The following is a 20111-nucleotide window of genomic DNA, read 5'->3' on the forward strand; positions in this document are numbered from 1 at the left end:
GAAATACGATTTAAAAAAATAGCGCGGATCACTCTCTGCATTAGCACTGTTTTTTTTTTTTCAAGTCAAATTCAAGTTTTAAGATATCCTTTATTAAATTGTTAAGTTAAAGTACAGAATCGTTACAAAGTACCCTCCCCATGTTAAGAATGACTTTCTAAATAATAACGTTATTTCATCACGGTACGATAAATTGGCTACTTAAGGAATTCAATTATTTCGTAAGACGTTTTATCAACTTTATTAAAAAAAAAAAAAAAAAAAAAAATACTAATTTTCATATTCGTTAGTTCTTATGAGGCCAGTTCGACGTATTGCCGGAAAATCCAGTCCTGGAAATGACCGAAAGTTTGAAAGAATTTGCGAAGAAAATGCAAGTCAGACGAGACCAAGAAGGGTCAGGTTAGGGTTAAAATATAAATTAGCTCTTAAAAATAAAATTCCCTTAAACGAAAAAGGGTGACTTCAAATCTAAAACTGCTTCGGCAATTTTCAAGACCGACTCGAGAACCAGAAATGACTCCATAATATGTGAAATCCTTCAGATGCCCATTTCTTACAAGTACCCAATATTTTTAATGGCATACATGTAAATATTGTCTTACAAGAACTTAAAGAGAAAAAACAGGGGGGGGGGGCTAAAATTAAATTTTAAAATAATTAAAGAAAAAAAAAGAAAGAAAAAGCCACGAAGAATAAGTACAGCTTTTTGGATAAAAAAAAAAAACATTTTAGATATTCATCATTCGAGTACCTTTTTGACTAGCTTTGCAACATATTGATCAAGAATGAAGTAGTCGTTGGTTTTGAATTGAAAGCAAGAAGCACTTTGCCGTGATTCATATTATTTAGTTTAATTATTTCTTTCATTGCTAATTAAGAAGAAAAACAAAACGTGAACGATTTTTATGAAATTGAATGAAAACGGAAGAGAAAGACAAACGTTGAAAAAAAAAAAAAAAAAAGCCGGGCGCCATGTGTATTTTTTAGTGATTCCTGGGGGGGGGGGGTCCTTTAAAAAATGAGATCTTGATTTAATGGGCATAGAAAGATATGCATTTGTATATAAGCTATGGTTTTATCAAGAAATGATGTAGGTAAAACGAAAAGAAAAAAAACCTGTCAGACAGTCATATGATATTTCATCCCTGATCAAATCAAATAATAGAGAGGGGAGAGAGAGAGATACCCGACAATACATTTTCTTTTTTAAAAAAAAAAAAAATGACTCCAATATATACGCCAATGACAATTGGTAGATATTTCCTATAGAATAACAATATGCTGCAATAGTTAAAGAGTGATTGTAGAACGCGACGAAGCATGAAAAGGTAACATTTGTGGGGGAGAGAATGCAAACAACATTTCCAGCTCACCTTTAGTGTCCGTCTCGTTGCCAGCCATTTTCTGGTGGAGCAGTGGTTGTGTACACACAACTCGATGACGTCACCGTATGTTGCGCTCATGTACACGTGGATTGAAAGTTGCGAAGTTCCCGTACTTTTCTTGAGTGGGAATGAAATGTTCCCCAACGAAAACAGATGTCACTAGAGGTAAACATTTGCCCCACATCATCTCTCCGGTTCGGATTTTTAAGCATGAAACTGCACATTTCAAGGCTAGAGGTAATGTACGATGATCTATTAGTTAAGTTTTAAGTGTGGACTCAACGAGTTAGAGTTTTGAATACTAGATTAAAAGAGAAACGTAATATGATAACCTCCATTTTTTTTTTTTAAATGAAAAAAAAAATAAATAAATAAATAAAAGGAGAAAGAATTGTCTTTTAACTTTCTTGATTTTCAAATGAACACAGTAAATAAATAAATTTATCTATTTACTGCATTTCCATGAGGGATGGATGTGACATAAGGTCAGTTTTTAATGATGGGATGGTATTCAGCTCCCTACAATATGGGCACTCTGGAGTGGCAAAGACCGCTCCAAAGTCATGTCTAAAGCCAGATAAATACTACTTGATAACTTTACGAGACGTAACCCTAATTTTTTTTTAACCCTACGATACAGTTACAGAATGTTAAATCTCAGTTCTATTGATATTCTTTTTTCGAGTTACTTTTGTTTTATTTGTTTTGTTTTTTTTATCAAGTTAATTTTTAACTGTATTTTTGTTTGTTTACTTTATTGCTTGTATTTTTTTTTAATAATAATAATAATTAAACTAGTTAAAATGTATTTAGGTTAAATTTTTATTGTACGTTTTTACAGTAGAATGTTGGTGTAACCGCATAAAACAAACGTGCTGCAATTTTATAGAATTACCTCCATCTCCAAACCGGTTAGCATTAAGGGAAGTTTCTTGACGTTTTCTTACAAAGGTTTTTGGAGGGTATTCGCACATCTTAAATAATAATAAAAATCGGGGTTTCAGCACCCCCTACCCCCAATAAATAAATAAATAAAGCACCTGTGGAGACGGAAATGATTTTATAAAATTATAAAACTTTCCGGCATTTTTATGGTGCTTGCACAATCTTGACAGATCGATGTTTAAAATTATTGCAGAAACAGGGGACATAACTCAAATTGCTTATTTTTAGAAAGCATATTTTAGATTACTTTCAATTTTTGTTCATTATTCGTTATTTAATTACTTTTTTTATTTAAAAAAATATTTTTGATATAAATTTAGGAAAACAGAACTGGAATTTATTCAAATTTTAATTATTTTAATTAAAGTATTGTTTTTACTGTTTGTTGTTGAACTAAATTTGTACTTACTGCGCTGAAATAATGTTTAGAAAGTCATTCTAAACGTGAGGAGGGTATTTTGTAACTATTCTGTACTTTCACCCAACAGTTTAATAAATAAAAAAAAAAAAAAAATCCCTTATTTGATCTGTCGCCTTTTTTTGTACAAGCACTTTTTAGCAACAAAACGAAAAAGTGGTAAAAAAAAACAACTATATAACAAATGTTATCAAAAGTGAGATAAGTTACTTTACTCTTGTACCAAGCTTGATGGGTTTTTAGCGCTTTAACTTATTTTAAAACGTTTATTCAGTTAAAAAATACAAGTAGTGTTGAGTGTTACGCGAGAATAAGAAAAGTGGCCGACACGAGAGGGTCACATTTTGGAGTCTGTATAATCGTTTAAAAATAGTAATTAAACAAAATACCGGTAGAAACTCGCTCAAATGTTACCGTGACATTTATTCCATGGGTTTTTACTCGTATTCTTCGTTTTATCTATAGTTTTTTCTAACTTTCTTTTGTGACATTTTTTTAAGAAAGAAAAAAAAAATCGACTGTTTTTCTGAATGTTTGTAAGGGTAAAAGTGCACTGTTGTTGATTTACCTCTTAAGAAGTTGATTACGGGGAGGTTGAAAATAAGAAAATGCCTTTCGAAATAAAGACCCATAACCTCCCCATGTTAAGAACGGCTTTCGGAATAAACACCCTTTATAGGTTGGACAACCAACCAGTGCGTTGGAGTGCACATTGACCTTTTTCGGGTAAGAATGTATTATTATGTTCATTCACAATGTTTGGGCCGATGTAACCTCTGGCGAGATGAGAACAATCTGCCCCCGTGGATTAAATAACTGGTTTTGTTCAAAATTCTGTACAAGTACTCGAGTTCCACACAAAGACCATCAAATGCACCTGGGGAAGGTACATCGGCCGAAACGTTGTGAATGATAACACCCAAAATGACAAGTAGTCCAAATAATCCAAATCATGTTCTAATGTTTTATTTTACACGTTTGTTTTTGTTTTGTTTTTGTTTTTTGTTTTGTTTATGTCGTGTCGTCGTGGGCGTGTGTAGTGTTACATTTCATATGAATACATATTGCCTGTCAGCAACCTTGTCCCCATTGACACATTCAATTAAATAGACATTGTTCTTCGTTTATTTATTATTAGTTGTTGTTGTTGTTTTATTTGTTTCAAGCTTCCCTCGAGCTGTGGCCAACTTGTACGATGCTGACCTTATTTAAAGTGATGGAGTCGTCTTCTGGATGGTAAAATAATGGGTAACTATCAAACCCACACGTTGAGTCCTGTCCATGCGTTTGAAGAACGGGGCAAATGTCTTAATTTCCAAAAAAGATTAAACACTATTGACGAATATAAACAGGTAAGCTCTTCCTTTAGTTTATAATGATTGTGATAACGAAATATTTTAGTTTGTTGTGTACGACAATGTGTGTGTGTGCTCGCTGACTAATGCCGACACGTCTATATTTTTTTCACAAAACATTTTTGTAAAGTTAGCGAAAAAAACAATCCTGTGTTTTTATTATTTTATTTTGTTGTGTAGAAACACTTTTTATTTTAAATCAACATCGGTGTGTATGTATGTGTGTGTGTGTGTGTGTGTGTGTGTGTGCGCGCGCGTGTAAAAGAGTTGCGGTTTTAGTGTTAACTTGTTGAATATATATATATATATATATATATATATATATATATATATGTGTGTGTGTGTGTATATGACCCACACACATATATAGTCTGTGTTTCTAATCTTGGTAGGTTCAGCCATGCTGATGAGTCGTATAATGACGAAGCACGTATCTGTTAATATATTATATATATAATTTTCTTATTTTGTTCTAGCTGGGGATTGGGCATTCTACTGAATACTAGACATTATTCACCCGCTATCTCAGACATCCCAACCGAGAGATCTTTTTAAGATTCTAACCAGCCCTTTAAGTGTAACTGTTTGTATCTCTCTTGCACTTGGTTCACAGGGTATATTACCAGGTAGTTTTAGAAATTATTTTTCACGAATCCGGTTGCTCCTATAATTACTGGAATTACGAAGATCTTAAGATTCCAGTTTATTTTAATATATATATATATGTGTGTGTGTGTGTGTGTGTGTGTGTGTGTGTGTGTATACTGCTATAAGTTGTTTTTTTTGTGTGTGTATTGATATTCATATTAAGAAACATTTTTTTCTATTCATTTAAAAAGAAAATACAACTTTGTTATATATGGGTCGTGGAATTACATTCGTCTGCAAAAGATCTAGCTAATTTGCATATTTTTTTTAAACATTCATTTTAATTAATTCCCTACCATCTTTAGTTAACATGTAATTATATTCATGCAGATATTCTATATGATTTATACTTGCATAATATTTGCGTAAGAAGGTTATAGTAAACACAAACCTCTTTCTATATATATTTGTGTGTGTGTACATATATTTTTGTGTGTATATATATATATATATTTGTTCTACAGACATGAAACTTAATATAAAGGGTATTCGAACTCCTGCAAAACTTTATATTTGCGTTTTTGCCGAGGAAAATCAGTGCAAAAGTGTGAAAATTTAAAAAATGTAATTTTCCAGGTGAAGGTTGAATGACGGCATTAAAAATATGCATGCGTAACGTAATAGCTATTGGTTCATGTTTTAATTTTTAGCCTTGCAGTAACTATGTCTTCATAGCTCAGGCATTAATGTCAAAGGAAAAAGTAAATCGTAAGCTAAATGTTTCGATTTCAGTTCTCAGAGGTGGCACGGCGCGCAAGTCATTTAAAAAAAATTTTTTTTTTACTTTTTAAATCATTACTTTACCTTACAATATATTGTTATATTGGGTCCAATATAATCTATATATATAAAAGGCAAAATGTGTGTGACCATTTCGTGTATGTCTCACAAAGGCTTTTTTCGACGACGCTCTCGGGGGGGGGGTACGATTGCTTAGAACTGTTTATATACCCCCTAGATAATAATATCTAGGATTTGGGAACGTGTGTAGCGTCTAGATTTATTTACGTCGATTTTTACAAAATTATTGCTATTTCAGCCCATCTTGTGTTCGTTCAGCTTTTTCATATAAAAAGCGAAACTAATTCAAAGCTAAGCGCCACTGTTCCCGGCAATCGCACCGGGAAACGTCCAGAAGCAATCAGCTTTGATCAATGTGGGGCCAAACTCCATATATCAGACAATTGCTATTCAATCTGGACAATGGGGAGCTGGTTTCCCCCTCCCCAACATCTTGGGGAGAAAAAAAACAGTCAAAGTTGGGTAAACAAACCCAAAAGCTGCCCCGCAGCAAAAGTTAAGTCTGCTCCTTCTTTTTGGCCTCATTAATGAGGTCAAATAGAAGCAGTAAAGTTAACTTTTATTGCAGCCACGTGTCAATTCTGTTTTTATTACTTAAATTCAAACATGTTTCCGTTAGTATGTCGCGGTGGCCCAGTGGTTAACGTTGCATGATTTTTTTTCACACTTTAATTTCCAACTTTGCCTCAAGGGTTCAGGTTCGATCCTCATACTCACCTACCAAAACTTTTTTTTTTATTTATTTTATCCCCCCCCCCCCGGAGTTTGGATTTACCCAAAACCACACACACCTCCAAACACCCGGGCAACGCCAGATCCCCCCCCCCTCTAGTATAATAATAAATATGAAATCTGCATTAATCAAAATATCATATTTAAGCATATTTTATGACCGAGTAATGCCGGGTAGCCTGCTAGTATGTATATATATATATGTATAACATTCCTGTTGAACCGCCCCCTTAAGTAAGACACTTTATCAAATCTCCATTACTAGCGATTACTACGATATTATCCCATTGGTTACTGTACACATAATAACCCTTATTCCCGAGTGGCCTCCGGGCCTTGATAAGTGGTGACTTCTTTGTAAAAAAAAAAAAAAAAATATATATATATATATATATATATACACACACACTCCTCCCATTGATGTTTATTCCTTATTGAATTTGCATATAAATTCATAATAAATTCATATATACCACTATATATTTTATCTTGTCTATTATTTTCTTTATATGTTTTAAACACCGTCCACTTTTTGAGTTTTTATATCTTGACTAGCAGTACCCACTAACTGGTGTTGCCTGCTGAAAGTGTGCCCCCCACCCTCAAAAAAAGTTAAAATACGATTGTTGTTGCTGCCCAACCCCTAACCTCCTCATGTTACAAACGGCTTTCAGAATAGACAACCCCAACTCCTCATGGTAAGAACGGCTATCAGAATATCAAGAACGGATGGAGAGAGTAGTGTAGTAAAAAAAAAAAAAAAAAAAAATAGTGGTGGGGGAGGGAGAAAAAAAATTAGATGCAGTAGGTATGCCGGGTGGAGAGGGGGGGGACAAAAAACTTTTCTTTAGCCGTTGAAGCTGTGGTAATGTTGACTGGTTAATCACCGGCCTCCGTGACTAAAAATAGTTTGTCTCAAAGTTTTATTAAGAAGCAGAAATTTTATTTAAGAACTAAAACATGTAATCCTATCCTAATAGAATGAAACAAAACTTCTTCCGTCTATTTATCATTGACTATTGTTTTTATTTATTACTGTAATAATTTCACTTATCCCCATAACCCCAAAAAATAAAACCAAAATAAGAAAATAATAATAAACTCAAAAAACAAAGAAAACACCCAAAAACAAATGAAGGTTTTCGTTTTATTTTGATTAAAAAAAAAAACAAGTACAAAGGAAAAAAAAATTTTAAAAAAACAAAACAAATGAAACTGTTTTAATCAGATAATAAAAAACTGAAGAAAAAAAACATGAAATGTTCTACATAATGGAAATAAGGAAACACGTTATGCAGCGGGAGTACCCAGCGTTGCCCTGGTGTGTAGAGGTGTTGTATTAAGGATATTGATTAAAAATAAAAAAAAGAGGTAAAAACAGGAAAATATAGATGAAACTAACGAAAAAAGCATATAAATAAACCTATTTAAATGTTAAACCCTCCCCCCCCCCAAAAAAAAAACTGTTACATTGGCACAAACTTGAAACCCACTTTATCCACTGGCCCACGGTGACGTAATCGAAAGAACATTGTGTTTTCTTAGTATTTAAACCAAATGAAGAACACGAGGCGTGGTTGCTGAAGGAATGATTTTTTAAAACCTTCGCTGAATTCATAAAAACAAAAAAAGAAAACATGTTAGCATACATTTATAAATAATGAACCCACCTTCCCCCTCGAAAAAAAAACAAGAAACAAAAAATACAAGAAATGTGGATTATATATTTTGGCTTAAGTATTTTTGAATGGAAGGATAATATAATTACAGCAGAATAGATGGTACGCTACCTCCACCCACCCAAAGAAGAGATAATGTCTGGAAGGAATATATCATGACGAATAAAAATATACTATACTACCTCCCAAACGAGGAAATAAAACCTGGAAGGATTCTTCCCTCCCCAACCCCACAAAAAAAAGGAGCTTGTAAGTAGAGCATTCGGAAGACTGCCACTTAGAACTGATAAGACTTAGAACTTATATTCCTTATGCCATGGGTTCTTTCAAAAGAGGTCGGAGGTTACATCAGTAAAAACGTTGTGAAAACAACATCTAAAATGAGAAAAGGTCATCTGAATAATTCGTATAATACACATTTTACTTTATTTTCGTTTATTTATAGCATGAAAATCATAGAAATTAAAAATAAGATTAAATATGTTACTCTCAGTAAGATTGGAGTGTGTTCGGAGGAGGGGAGGTGTAAAGACAATAAATTAGCCAAAATTTAACGTCCTTGTACTTGCAGTGTCGAGTATATCCTTTGACCCTACCTCCACCCCAAACTGCTAAAAATGTTAAAAATAAGAGTAAAAAGCAGTAGTAAAATGAGCCAAAGGACATGATTCTTCAGTCAATCTCGAGCAACACCCGGTCTTTTTGTTAGTCTTGCAATAAACTGGTAAAAATGCAGCAAGCGCTAAGGCAAACATACGAAGTAGACAAGGTGCAGTTGTCTAGCGAACCATGACTACTGCTAGCAAGTAAAATTTCTCTAAAAGATGTGATGTTAAATGGCAACAACAAAAGGGAACAAATTTGTGGATGATGATGGAGGAAGTTGGCTGGACTGTTATTGTCAGCACTGCGTCTGTGCTGATTTTGTGTTCTCCATATGTGAGTTCTTATCCATCCTTATTGTCTTATACTTCTTGCACACAAATTGGCTATTGGTTATCCCCTCCCAACCTACTAGTCATTACACTGCACTTTTTGTTTACCCAATATATACAAGTACCAGAAAAATGACATTACACCCGATGCACTCTCTACAAAGTGTACACCAAATATTTCCTATACTCTCCAGATTTAATCTTTCTCTGATATGATGGACATGCAATGCTCGTCTTAAAGACGAGCATAGTCCTGATGAGCTCGGAGGAAGATTAAATCTGTACCGTATAGAGAGATTTGTGCAGAAGAATAGATTTTGATGATACAGCCACATGAAAAGAGTGGATGTAGAACAGTTGAGGTAGCAGGTTCCTTTCACAGGAAATGGCTAAGAAAAAGATGGGATAAAATGATAAAAATAGACTTGAGGGATAAAGACCCAGTCAGAGATAGGTTACTTTGGAAGTCAATTTCTTAAAGTCAGCCAACACATGCCAGCATGTAAAATGAATCTTAATCCATATATGATGATGAGGTCATCAAAACTAATCCTGATTTTAAGACTCATTAGCCTTAAAAATTTGCTCAGCGGCAGGCATACGGCCAAGAATTTGCTCAGCGGCAGGCATACGGCCAAGAATTTGCTCAGCGGCAGTTATACAACCAAGAATTTGCTCAGCGGCAGTTATACAGCCAAGAATTTGCTCAGCGGCAGTTATACAGCCAAGAATTTGCTCAGCGGCAGTTATACAGCCAAGAATTTGCTCAGCGGCAGTTATACAGCCAAGAATTTGCCCAGCGACAGGCATACAGCCAAGAATTTGTCCAGCGGCAGGCATACAGCCAAGAATTTGTTCAGCGTCAGGCATACAGCCAAGAATTTGTCCAGCGTCAGGCATACAGCCAAGAATTTGTCCAGCGTCAGGCATACAGCCAAGAATTTGTCCAGCGTCAGGCATACAGCCAAGAATTTGTCCAGCGTCAGGCATACAGCCAAGAATTTGTCCAGCGTCAGGCATACAGCCAAGAATTTGTCCAGCGTCAGGCATACAGCCAAGAATTTGTCCAGCGTCAGGCATACAGCCAAGAATTTGTCCAGCGGCAGGCATACAGCCAAGAATTTGTCCAGCGGCAGGCATATAGCCAAGAATTTACCTAGACGTATACCTACAAAATGAATCATTTAAAAGCCATTTATATACAAAACAAATAGAATATCTCCAGCATATCCTATGAAACTCTGTCTGAAGATATACACATAAATTTACATAAATTACTAGTTAAAGCAAACACTAAAAAACCTAAATAGCATTTAAGTTGATAAATCATACTTTGACTCTGACTAGCTTACTTTCATTTGTTATTGTTTTATGTTAATTGTCGTAGACTAACCTACTTTGCTACAATTTATTTCAAAAAAAAAATCTGAACTTGTAGTTTTTAATAGGTAGAAATTCTTAAATAGTCATATAAAAAACAAATTCAGCTGAGGGGAATAAGTTTTATTCTTTTAGTAAGAGTTTTTTTTAAAGATTTACTAGCCATTAGATTTTCTTGGTCTTTCATAATAAACAAAAGCAAAAGTTTATTTTCTGTGAAAGGTGTTCAACTGGTCTCTCCTTGTGTAACATAGCGCGGACATGCATACGCAAATGCATGCAAAATGACGTCACTGGTAAGTAAAAATAAAGACTTTAAAAAGGAGATCACGTTGGAGATGGGAATGATGTTCAAGAGCACGTTCAAGATAATCACATGAGACATTTACAGCTGGAACGAGAAGTCATACGAATGAGGAAATAAATGTCGCACAATAAAAAAAATGTGAGTTGTAGTTCTTCTCTATTTTTGGTCTTCTTTGTGACTGAGGCTATGTGTTGGTTCCTGGACAATGTTACACTTGTAAGACATTCACAACAGGAACTCAGTTTTCTACAGCAGAAAAAGATTCACTGATCCTATATAAAATTACAGTCAATACATCAGCTGTAGATCTCACAGGGTAGAAACCATATTGCTTGTCATTGAATAAGTTGCTTTTGCTGAGGTGGTTGCAGCTTTTTGAGTACTATAAGTGGAATATTGACAAGACCAGTTGCTTTTCTGGCATCAAGGTTCTTGATGAATATAGCAACATCACAAACAGATATGTGGATGTTGCTCAAAATATTTTTGGTCATGAGAGGAAATTTGAGAGGTAGGAATTTGATGCTAAAGAGTTTGGCTTTGTCAGATGCTGACAAAATCATCTCGGGTCCATTGATGATGGTCAAGATAGAGGATGTGCATCTGTTTAGGCTCCCGTTTGTTATTTGCCAAAATTCATGAGTCAAGCCTCTATTCTTCTACTTTGTACTTGATAGACTAGGCTTTTAACTCTCACTTTTTCTCTAATCATTTGCTGTGATTGTTGGCAGCTCTAAACGTGACTTTACTTTCAAAACATCGTTTTACTTTTAAAGCAATCGAAGTAGTGGTTTCTGTGTGCAATGGTGGCAACACATTCAGGGGTGTACCATGAGTGGCTGTTTAGTTTCTGTTGGAATTTCTTGAAGAGTATGTAGCTGTCTATGCTAATGATTAACCAACCAGTTAAGTCAGATGCTATAATGGATGCATTCTTTTTACACATAGAGCGTAGGGAGTAGTTTTGATATGAACGTTCAGAAACTGTCTCTGTCAGCCATCGAGTATACACTTTCTGATGGAGTGGGATATTTGGGGTTTTGTTTTATTTTGTTTTTATCTTTATTGAGACAACCAAGAGATCAAAAGATCCTAGTGGAGATAAAAATGAGGATAAACACAGTTCAGAGCATATTGTTAGAAAAAATGTAGACAACTTGAAAATTGTCCATCAGCATCAGATACTCGAGTGGGTTTGTTAACAATCTGTTTTAGGTCATAAACAAGGGAAAAATCATGACAAAATCTCCCTTCATCTGTTTTGTTTGAGTGGACTAACCATTCAACATTATGAACATTGAAATATCTACATACATGAATTTTAGCTGGGGGATAACAGACAGGATATGATTAATTTGCTTAGCGATACTCTTACTTAATCATTGTGAGGATGGTAGAGGGCAAATATAAATGCTATACTGTAAATTCTACTCTAAATCACGTGTAGGAATGTTTGAGGTCTTCTATGTAGATGTCCTTGACACAGGGGAAGCTATCTCTAATGTAGGCACATATTTCATGCCCATGATGATCTTGAGGGTCGGGTTTGGATGTGAAATTAAAATAGCTTTTGATGGAGAAATCGGCTAAGGAAGCATTTGAGTTAATGCCAGTTTCAGACAAGAACAACAGGTTAAGTTTGGTCTTCAGTACAGGGTGGAACAATAAGTGTCACCCAAAAGAAAACAACACTGCAGTTTTATTTTAAAACTTTTATTGAAAAAATCATTTCAGGTAACTTGATTATGTAGTAGAGCTGACATCTATTCAATGTAGCTGCCTTCAGCCTCAATTACCGTCTCGATACGGGTTCAGAATTGGGAGTGTGCCTTTTCCACAAGCGCCAACAGGAGCTCGGTGGATGGCGGTGATCAGGCTGGCTTTGGTGTTGTGGGAGGTCATGTTGGTGATGTTCTTGATGTATGACCAAATGAAGTAGTCTAGCTGGTTCAGGTCAGGTGAAGAGGGGGACTAATGAAAGAAGGGTACAAAGTTGTAGCACTCATTCTGAAGCCAAGCCTGTGTCTTTTTGGACTTGTGGGCCGGTACGGAGTTCTGCTGCCACACCCCGGTCTGCCAGCTAATTGCACCAGGGGATCACCACACTCTTCAGAACATCCGGATACACTTTGGTGTTGACTTTCAAGCTGACTTTGAAGATGTGAGGTGGCATGATGTGGCCCTGACTTAAAACCACAACAAAGACCATAACCGTGGCCGGAACCTTCGTTGAACTGTGCCCTTAAGTGTTGAACCGTCCGAATTTGTATTTTGAGGGTGCTGGCAATGGTCCTGTTGTCATAACTTGGATCAGTAGAGAGCATGAGTTATATAGCGATGCATCTCTGATCTCGCTCGTTGAACATTGTGTCACTTTCAGACATGATAGAAAGCTCCTATCGCTTTTGGGATTTGTACACAACTGGCCAACTAGTAAATTGTCTGCAACAAAAAAAGAAAAACTGGTTTTCATCAAACGGAAATAGAATCATGTCTTTTCAATGGCGGCAATTTTATCGTTCAACCCTTTATGTATATAAAATGTTGTGTGTATGTGTATATATATATATATAGTAAAGCCCCACAGGGGGAGACAACTGAAGCTGGCTTGCAGGATACTATATATACAAATGTAGGCTTGCAGGATACTATATATACAAATGTAGGCAAATTTGGGCATATTTTATTGGTTTGAAAATATAGGTTCTTTTTTATCTGTTTTTTTTTTTTTTTAGGGGTGTGATTTATTGTGGCATGATAGACCAACACAAAACCTACCTTAAAAAACTTGTTTTCTATAAGTTTTTGAGGGTGCTGAAAACGAATATTGCATTTAAATTTTCTGCAAATAAGTATTTTTCTGGGTAATTAACAAAAATATGCACGCTTGCACATACAACAGTGGCCACCATTTATAACATGAATAATTACATTGCTTAATACCCAGGAAAATACTTATTTGCAGAAAATTTAAATGCAATATTCGTTTTCAGCACACCTGAAAACCTGTAGAAAGCAAGTTTTTTTAAGGTAGGTTTTGTGTGGATCTACCAGGTCACAATTAGCAAATAAACACCACCACTAAAAAAATAACAGACCCCCCCCTCAAAAAAAAGGTGGCTATAAAGTGGGTGTTTATTTTATGTTAAATTGATATAGAAAAGTGATCCCATGCTTAATTTCTTCATATCTTGGAAACTGCTCGTTTCCTGGGATTTAAAATGTTAATTTTTTTTTTTTTTTTTCAGCACTCTCGAAAACCTTCAATATTGGTAATTTAAAAGGATTTTTTGAGGGTGGAAAAATACTGCATCTTTACCAGTGTTTAAATCATAGCCATTTATTTTCCTAGTTTTGCATATGAATTACAAAATATCTGATATTTCCCCAAAACCTTTGGACTTGATGGAGGGGAGACTAAAACTTTCTGCTATGGTTTCAAATGATCTGAAATAACAGTAAGGGGAGACTTGATTTAAAATATTTTTCATATGTTATATTTCTTTTCATACATAAAGTAAATTTCACAGTGTATAAGGATTATTTGATACTCGAGATATTCATAATCGTCCCCTATTTTCAAAATAGGGGAGATATAACATGAGAAATATTTGAAATCAAGTCTTCCCTTGCTATTATTTCAGATCATTTGAAACCATAGCAGCAAGTTTTAGTCTTCCATCCATCAAGGCCACATATGTTTTAGGGAAATGTATGTATAAAGAATATATATGAAGAGAAATGCCTTGTGCTAACATGCTTGAAGAATAGTAAAAGTATTTATACTTAAAGTAAATCCCTTTATTCTGTATTGGGTGAACTGTTTCACTCTGATATATTTTCTTTTGTTTGCATTCTTTGTTAGATGTTGGATAAGGTCATGTGTTTATTACAATACTTATGTGAAAAGAAATTACTGAAGTTTTTATTTTTATTTGAAGTTAGTTTCATTAATTCTTTCCATTTTCACTAGAGGTCGCCATTTTGAATTACGGGTTTCAAATTTGAAAGAACTATTCAAAATGAAAGACACTAATCTCACTTTATATTAATTTATTATGTTTCACACAAAACATACGGAGCATTTTTTTTTTCACCCAAAACAAGGACTATTGGTTGTAAAGAACTTCTATTTGGAATCGTGTTTAACAAGGGATTGTGAGGAGTTGAATTGCAAGATGTCTGTTCACGTTACATTTAAACTTCTGCAAATCAGTACAGCCAGGGAAGCAGGAAACAGGGAGGAATTCCAAAATCTGGCAGTCCAAAGAAAGAAACCATTATAGTAGAAGGCTTTCCGACATCTAGGGACCTCAACAGTGAAGGAGTGGGATTTTGCTGCTTATTGAGTTAGTCAATCATATGTACGTATATTGAGAGGGAAAAAGTGCTGTGAGCACGTTCACTGAAATTACTTGTAGAACAGGCACAGGGATGCAACATTGCGGCGATCGGACAGAGGTTGAAGTTTGGCTGATAGTGCGGGACCTATTAACTTTTTAGGTCCTGTCTAAGAGGGAGAGATTAGCAATAGAAACACCAGCCCAGATGTGGCAACAGTACTCCATGCATAGGCAACTGATAACTTTGTAAAGGTATAGGATGCTCTCAGGTGCAAGTAACTTTCTACTACAATATTGAGAGCCCACCTTCTTTGCAGCAACCTTGGCAATGTCCTCAATGCAATATGTTCCAACTCATGTTGCCTGTGAATGTAAAGTCAAAGCGTTTGAACCATAAACTCTCATGCAGATTGCTATTTGTCATGGCAATCGGTAGTTGAGGATTTTTTTGTAATTGTTAAAGGAAAGAACCTTAGTCTTAGTAGTATTAAATGTTATTAACAATTTATGGTTCCATTCCACTACAGATTAAAGGGTTGTTTTCTTCTAGTGAAGTTCTAAATAGTGTCACAAAATTAGGATTCTGCCTATCATTAGCTTGAAAATCTTTTAAATTCTTATATCAATTAGACTTCTTTTCTCTATTAAGTACATTTTTTTTATGTATAAAATAAATATTGAATATTAATAAGATGTAGGAATACCTTCTAATGTTATGCAAAATTCTGAAAAACTAGATCTATTTGTAAGTAGTACCTGCTGATTGCATAAATAGGGGAAAAATGGATTCTTTTCTTGTCAATTGAGACACCTCACTTGTGAGATAATACCAAAGGTACTATGGTAATTTTGTACCTGACCATTATGGCTGATAAGCTGTCATATCTTTCCTAAGTGAATGGAGGGGGAGGAAGCTAAGTTTAAATATGTATCTGTGTATTTTAATATTAATACCTATTTGTAAAATATGAACCATATCCAAGAGTGCCTCCCTCCCAAAAAATTTGGATCCGGTCTGAGGCTGCCTTCCTGCAAAAATTTGGATCAGGTCTGGGGCTACCTTCCTACAAAAGATTTGGATCATGCCCTAGACTGCCCTCTTGAGGAATGCTAAATGAACTGTAGCCATTATTGGAAATGGCTTTTAATGACACAAGATTGTGTCTTCTACCCCTATTAAAATGTGAAACACTCTTGAATTCCAGATGATTCTACTTCTAGAAGGTTCAATATCTTACTCAAAACCATATATGAATCTACCCTAATTATAATGCCTCAGGTAATCGTGGATTTGAATGCGTTTTCTAAAGGAAGTACTTGACCATTCACATACCAACACAATTTTTAAGAAATAATAATAATAATAATAATAATTTCCCTATCCCCCATCATTGCATATTGTTAAAAATATGGGTTTTTAGTAGATTAGCCATGGTATGATTTCTTATGATCGTGATTGAAGAAGGATGTATATGGCAAATATGATATTTTGGTGAAAGAAGAGTGAATATAGGAACTAGCTGTGTTAGCATAGTTAACATCAGTTTGCCTTAACCGCTCACACCCATTTCTGACTTTGTGACAAACTTTTTAATAAAAAAATGGTATTTTTTATTGGGAATAAATATTTGCCAACACAAATTAATGATCCATGTTATCCTGTAGGATACAGATGATGCAATAGACGACGAGAAAGCTGCATGCGTAACTAAATGCAAACAGAAATTTACCGAGAAATTCTGTTAACAATAATCAACATTTCCGGGATCAAATTCAATTTCTTGAAATAAAATGAAACGGAAATGTTAAATCTATTTTATTTATTTATTTATTTTTTTCGAATTTAGATTCTTTGTCATAATAGGGATAGAGGACACCAACTCCTGGCATTAAAGGCCATTTCCAAGAATAACTACAGTTCATTCAGCATTTCTCTGAAAGACAATGTGGGACATGGTCCAAATTTTTTGGAAGACGGCTTAGGACCTGGTCCAAACTTTTGGGAGGAAGGCAACCTCGGAATTTGTTCAAATTTTTTAAATGAGCATTAATATCAAAATGTATATTTAAATTTCCCCCTCGCCACTTACGAAATATATGACAGCTTATATTATGGCAAAATTGTGCGTGTTTTTCACTTCTACATGACTTTCACATTATCATTTTTTATTTACTAATTGAATATTTATTGAAATCAAAAATTCAATAGCATAAAATAAAAATAAATTTAAAAAAAAATATTATTTGAGAAATAACTTTATTTCAAAATGTTGTTGTCCCAGAAGGGTCACTAAAGAAAAACATGGACACAGATATGGATTAGAAAAGTAAAATATATTGAAACAAAAACAGAATGTACAAGGAGCAAGAGTCATAGCACATTTCACTAAGATGGTGTACTACAAAGTTAACAGATCACACCTAAAGTCGTATTTCTTGGTCCATTTTTACAATTAGGAAGAGTTCATCTTTAGTGCATGAGTGAGTCCCCACAACACAAAATTAAATCCGTCAGAGTGCATCTTGATTTATTGGTAAACAAATCTATAGAAATGAGACACACTTCTATATATTAGTTCTATACAGTGAAAACATTGCACAAAAGGAAAAACAAAATCTTTTTTATAACAACAATAATAAAGTTACCTACACCGTTTGGTGTAGGTTGAAGATAGTTGGACAGTGTTTGAGTGAAGAAAAGAAATATAAAACGTTTTTTGGGCTGTTAAAGGTCTGTCAGCAATTTTCTTCAGGTGAAGATAATCGATGCTGAAGGATCCAGTGGGCAGGGACAGGGGAGAGGCAAGAGATGTCTTTCCTCGTTTCTTCCAGTGTTCTCTCTGCTGACTGACTGTGATTCTCAAAGAGGAACAGATGAAATCAATGTGCCCTGCAAGCTGATTGGTCAGTGTGTGACCAAATCACCTAGCAGGGACATTTCCCCATGAGGGAAAATAAGTCCTTATTTATGATTGCAAGAAATGAGCTGTTTTAAGCTTTCATTAATAGTTGGAGAGACAAAAAGGAGGATGCATTACTTTGTGACCCTTTGAAATTCGTAAGGAATTTAGAAACATTTAATCTGTTGAACAGAAAGTCATTTATGCTGGCTATTTAACTACTTAGCAATTTCTCATGCATTGAAAGTTTCAGAAGCTTTTTACATAAAATACTTTAATAGAAAAGATTGAAGCATTGATACCTTAACAAACATTAGTTATAATTTTGTAACAATTTAGTTGATTTAATGATCAAACGATATTGTAATAATTAAAGTTCCTGAATTTTTTAGATGACGATTATTTGCATTGTTTGGATTCTTCAGACCGCTGTTTTCATCTTGAGTGTTATTTTTATGTTTCTGTTGATATAACCTACAACCTTCTTCAGGTGTATCTTGTCAAACCCCAAAATGTTTCTGTTGAACCTCAGAATCTTTCTGTTGAACTTATTTAATTTGCAAGGATAGCAGGTTTGTATGTTGAGTGTTACCCACACTGAGGACTGAACTTTCAACCTCCAAGAGAGTAACTTACAATTGAATTTTACCAAGTACTTTATATACTATGCCATGGTTCGTAAGGACCTGTGTCATGGTAGATAAAATACTTGGTAAAATAATGAAATAAAGGATTTCATTCGAAATTCTGTGCAGATTCCAGTTTGACAAGATACACCAGAAGAATTGAAGGTTACGTCGGCTGAAACATTGTGACAATAACACTCAAGATGAGAACAGTAATTCAAAGAATCCAAATGATACGAATTCAATTTAACTCTGAAAATCCTATTAAAAACTAAAAAAAAAAAATGTTTAAAAAAATGAAAGTAAAGATTTCTGGCAACGCTCTAAATAAATGGCTAAATGAAATTATCTTGAGCAACAGATGTTATTTTTTGTGTTAACAATTGGAAAAATTGAAGCTTTGAAATTGATTAAGCATCATATGAATAAGCAACCAGTTTCTGAAAAATGGGACATTGTTCTTTTAATTATTCAAAATGTTGTATATGAACAGTTTGTATAATCTATATATCTATAAAAGTGAACGTGTCTGTCTGTCTGTACATTTCCCTATGCAATAACTCTGTAAACTTTTAGCCTACAGACTCTAAATTTGATACACAGGGTACTGATATTTGGAAAAATCTATGTGATCGGTTTTCGGGCCAGAAATTTGGCTGTTAAGGGGTCAAAGTTCAACAATTTGACCTTGAGAACTTTACCAAACTCCTCAGACAATTTTGGGTCTAAACACTTAAAATTTTAGATATAGGTTCCTTGGACATGGATCTAACTTAATAACTTGATTTGAGCCCAAAACAAATGTTAAGGGGTCATAATAGGGGTCAAAGCTAAAAAAATTAACTTTTGTTTTTTGTTTTTTTTGCTCAGCATACACCTCCAAACACCCAGGCAACACCGGGCACCCATACCAGTATATATATATATATATATATATATATATATATATATTTATTTATTTATTTATTTATTTATATAGACATGTTAGACTTTGCTACACTAGCATGACACTGTTTCAGTCTGTAGTTATTGCTAAGATTTTGTCAGTCAAAAAAATTTGCCTTTTATTTAAGTGATTATAATTCAAAAGCCTTTTGTAAATAAAAAAAAAAGGCAGACGTTTTTGTTAGATAAGATGTTAGTTATTAATAACTACATATCGAAACATCGTCATGCCAGTGTAGCAAAGCCTGTACATGTCTGTATAAATAAATATTAATATAAATAGCTCTATCATTATTGATTATATAAGTCCGGTGGATATTTATTTAATTTTTATTCTATGCGTGTATAGTAGACCAGGTTAAGAATGCATTCATAGAATAAAAATCCAATAAATATCCACCGGATTTATATAATCAATAACAATGGAGCAATTTATATTAATGACTTAAAAGGATTGATAAAATTAATTCTTCCCCAAACAAAACACTTTTGCACCACTTTTATGACCCGGTCTGGAGATGAAAATTATACTAAACCTTATATCTAGAATACTTCTTCCAATTTTTATCAAAATCTATTACATGATTTTGATTTTAGAAAATGTCTCAAATTTAAGGTTTATGCTTAAAGAGTCTTAATACAAAACTGAAATTCAAGGAATCTTGATTAATTTGTGTCTAAAGAATATAGAAAATCTAAAAAAAAAAAA

The 20111-nt window shown here is 34.2% G+C and overlaps 2 protein-coding genes across 3 annotated transcripts in view; one reads left to right on the forward strand and one right to left on the reverse strand.

Annotated features, from left to right (window-relative positions):
• The window catches only part of LOC145293857 (traB domain-containing protein-like), an 88205-nt gene extending 86690 nt beyond the window's left edge, over positions 1-1515 (reverse strand). Inside the window, exon 1 of the mRNA XM_080140567.1 lies at positions 1377-1515. Within this exon, the coding sequence (XP_079996693.1) occupies positions 1377-1404 (28 nt within the window). The 5' untranslated portion in view covers positions 1405-1515. The remainder of the gene's footprint in view (positions 1-1376) is intronic.
• LOC145293855 (uncharacterized) overlaps positions 1419-20111 on the forward strand; it is a 76115-nt gene continuing 57422 nt past the window's right edge. The window contains exons 1-2 of one of the 2 annotated variants that reach the window (XM_080140554.1): positions 1419-1553; positions 3918-4103. In XM_080140554.1, coding sequence (XP_079996680.1) covers positions 3996-4103 — 108 coding nt within the window. In that variant the 5' untranslated portion in view covers positions 1419-1553; positions 3918-3995. Of the gene's footprint in view, positions 1626-3917; positions 4104-20111 lie in introns of both variants that reach the window. The other variant, XM_080140553.1, reaches the window with a different exon arrangement.

This window comes from Euprymna scolopes, chromosome 15 (assembly GCF_053919585.1).
Source record: "Euprymna scolopes isolate OS-2025 chromosome 15, ASM5391958v1, whole genome shotgun sequence".
NCBI classification, from domain to species: Eukaryota; Metazoa; Mollusca; class Cephalopoda; order Sepiida; family Sepiolidae; genus Euprymna; species Euprymna scolopes.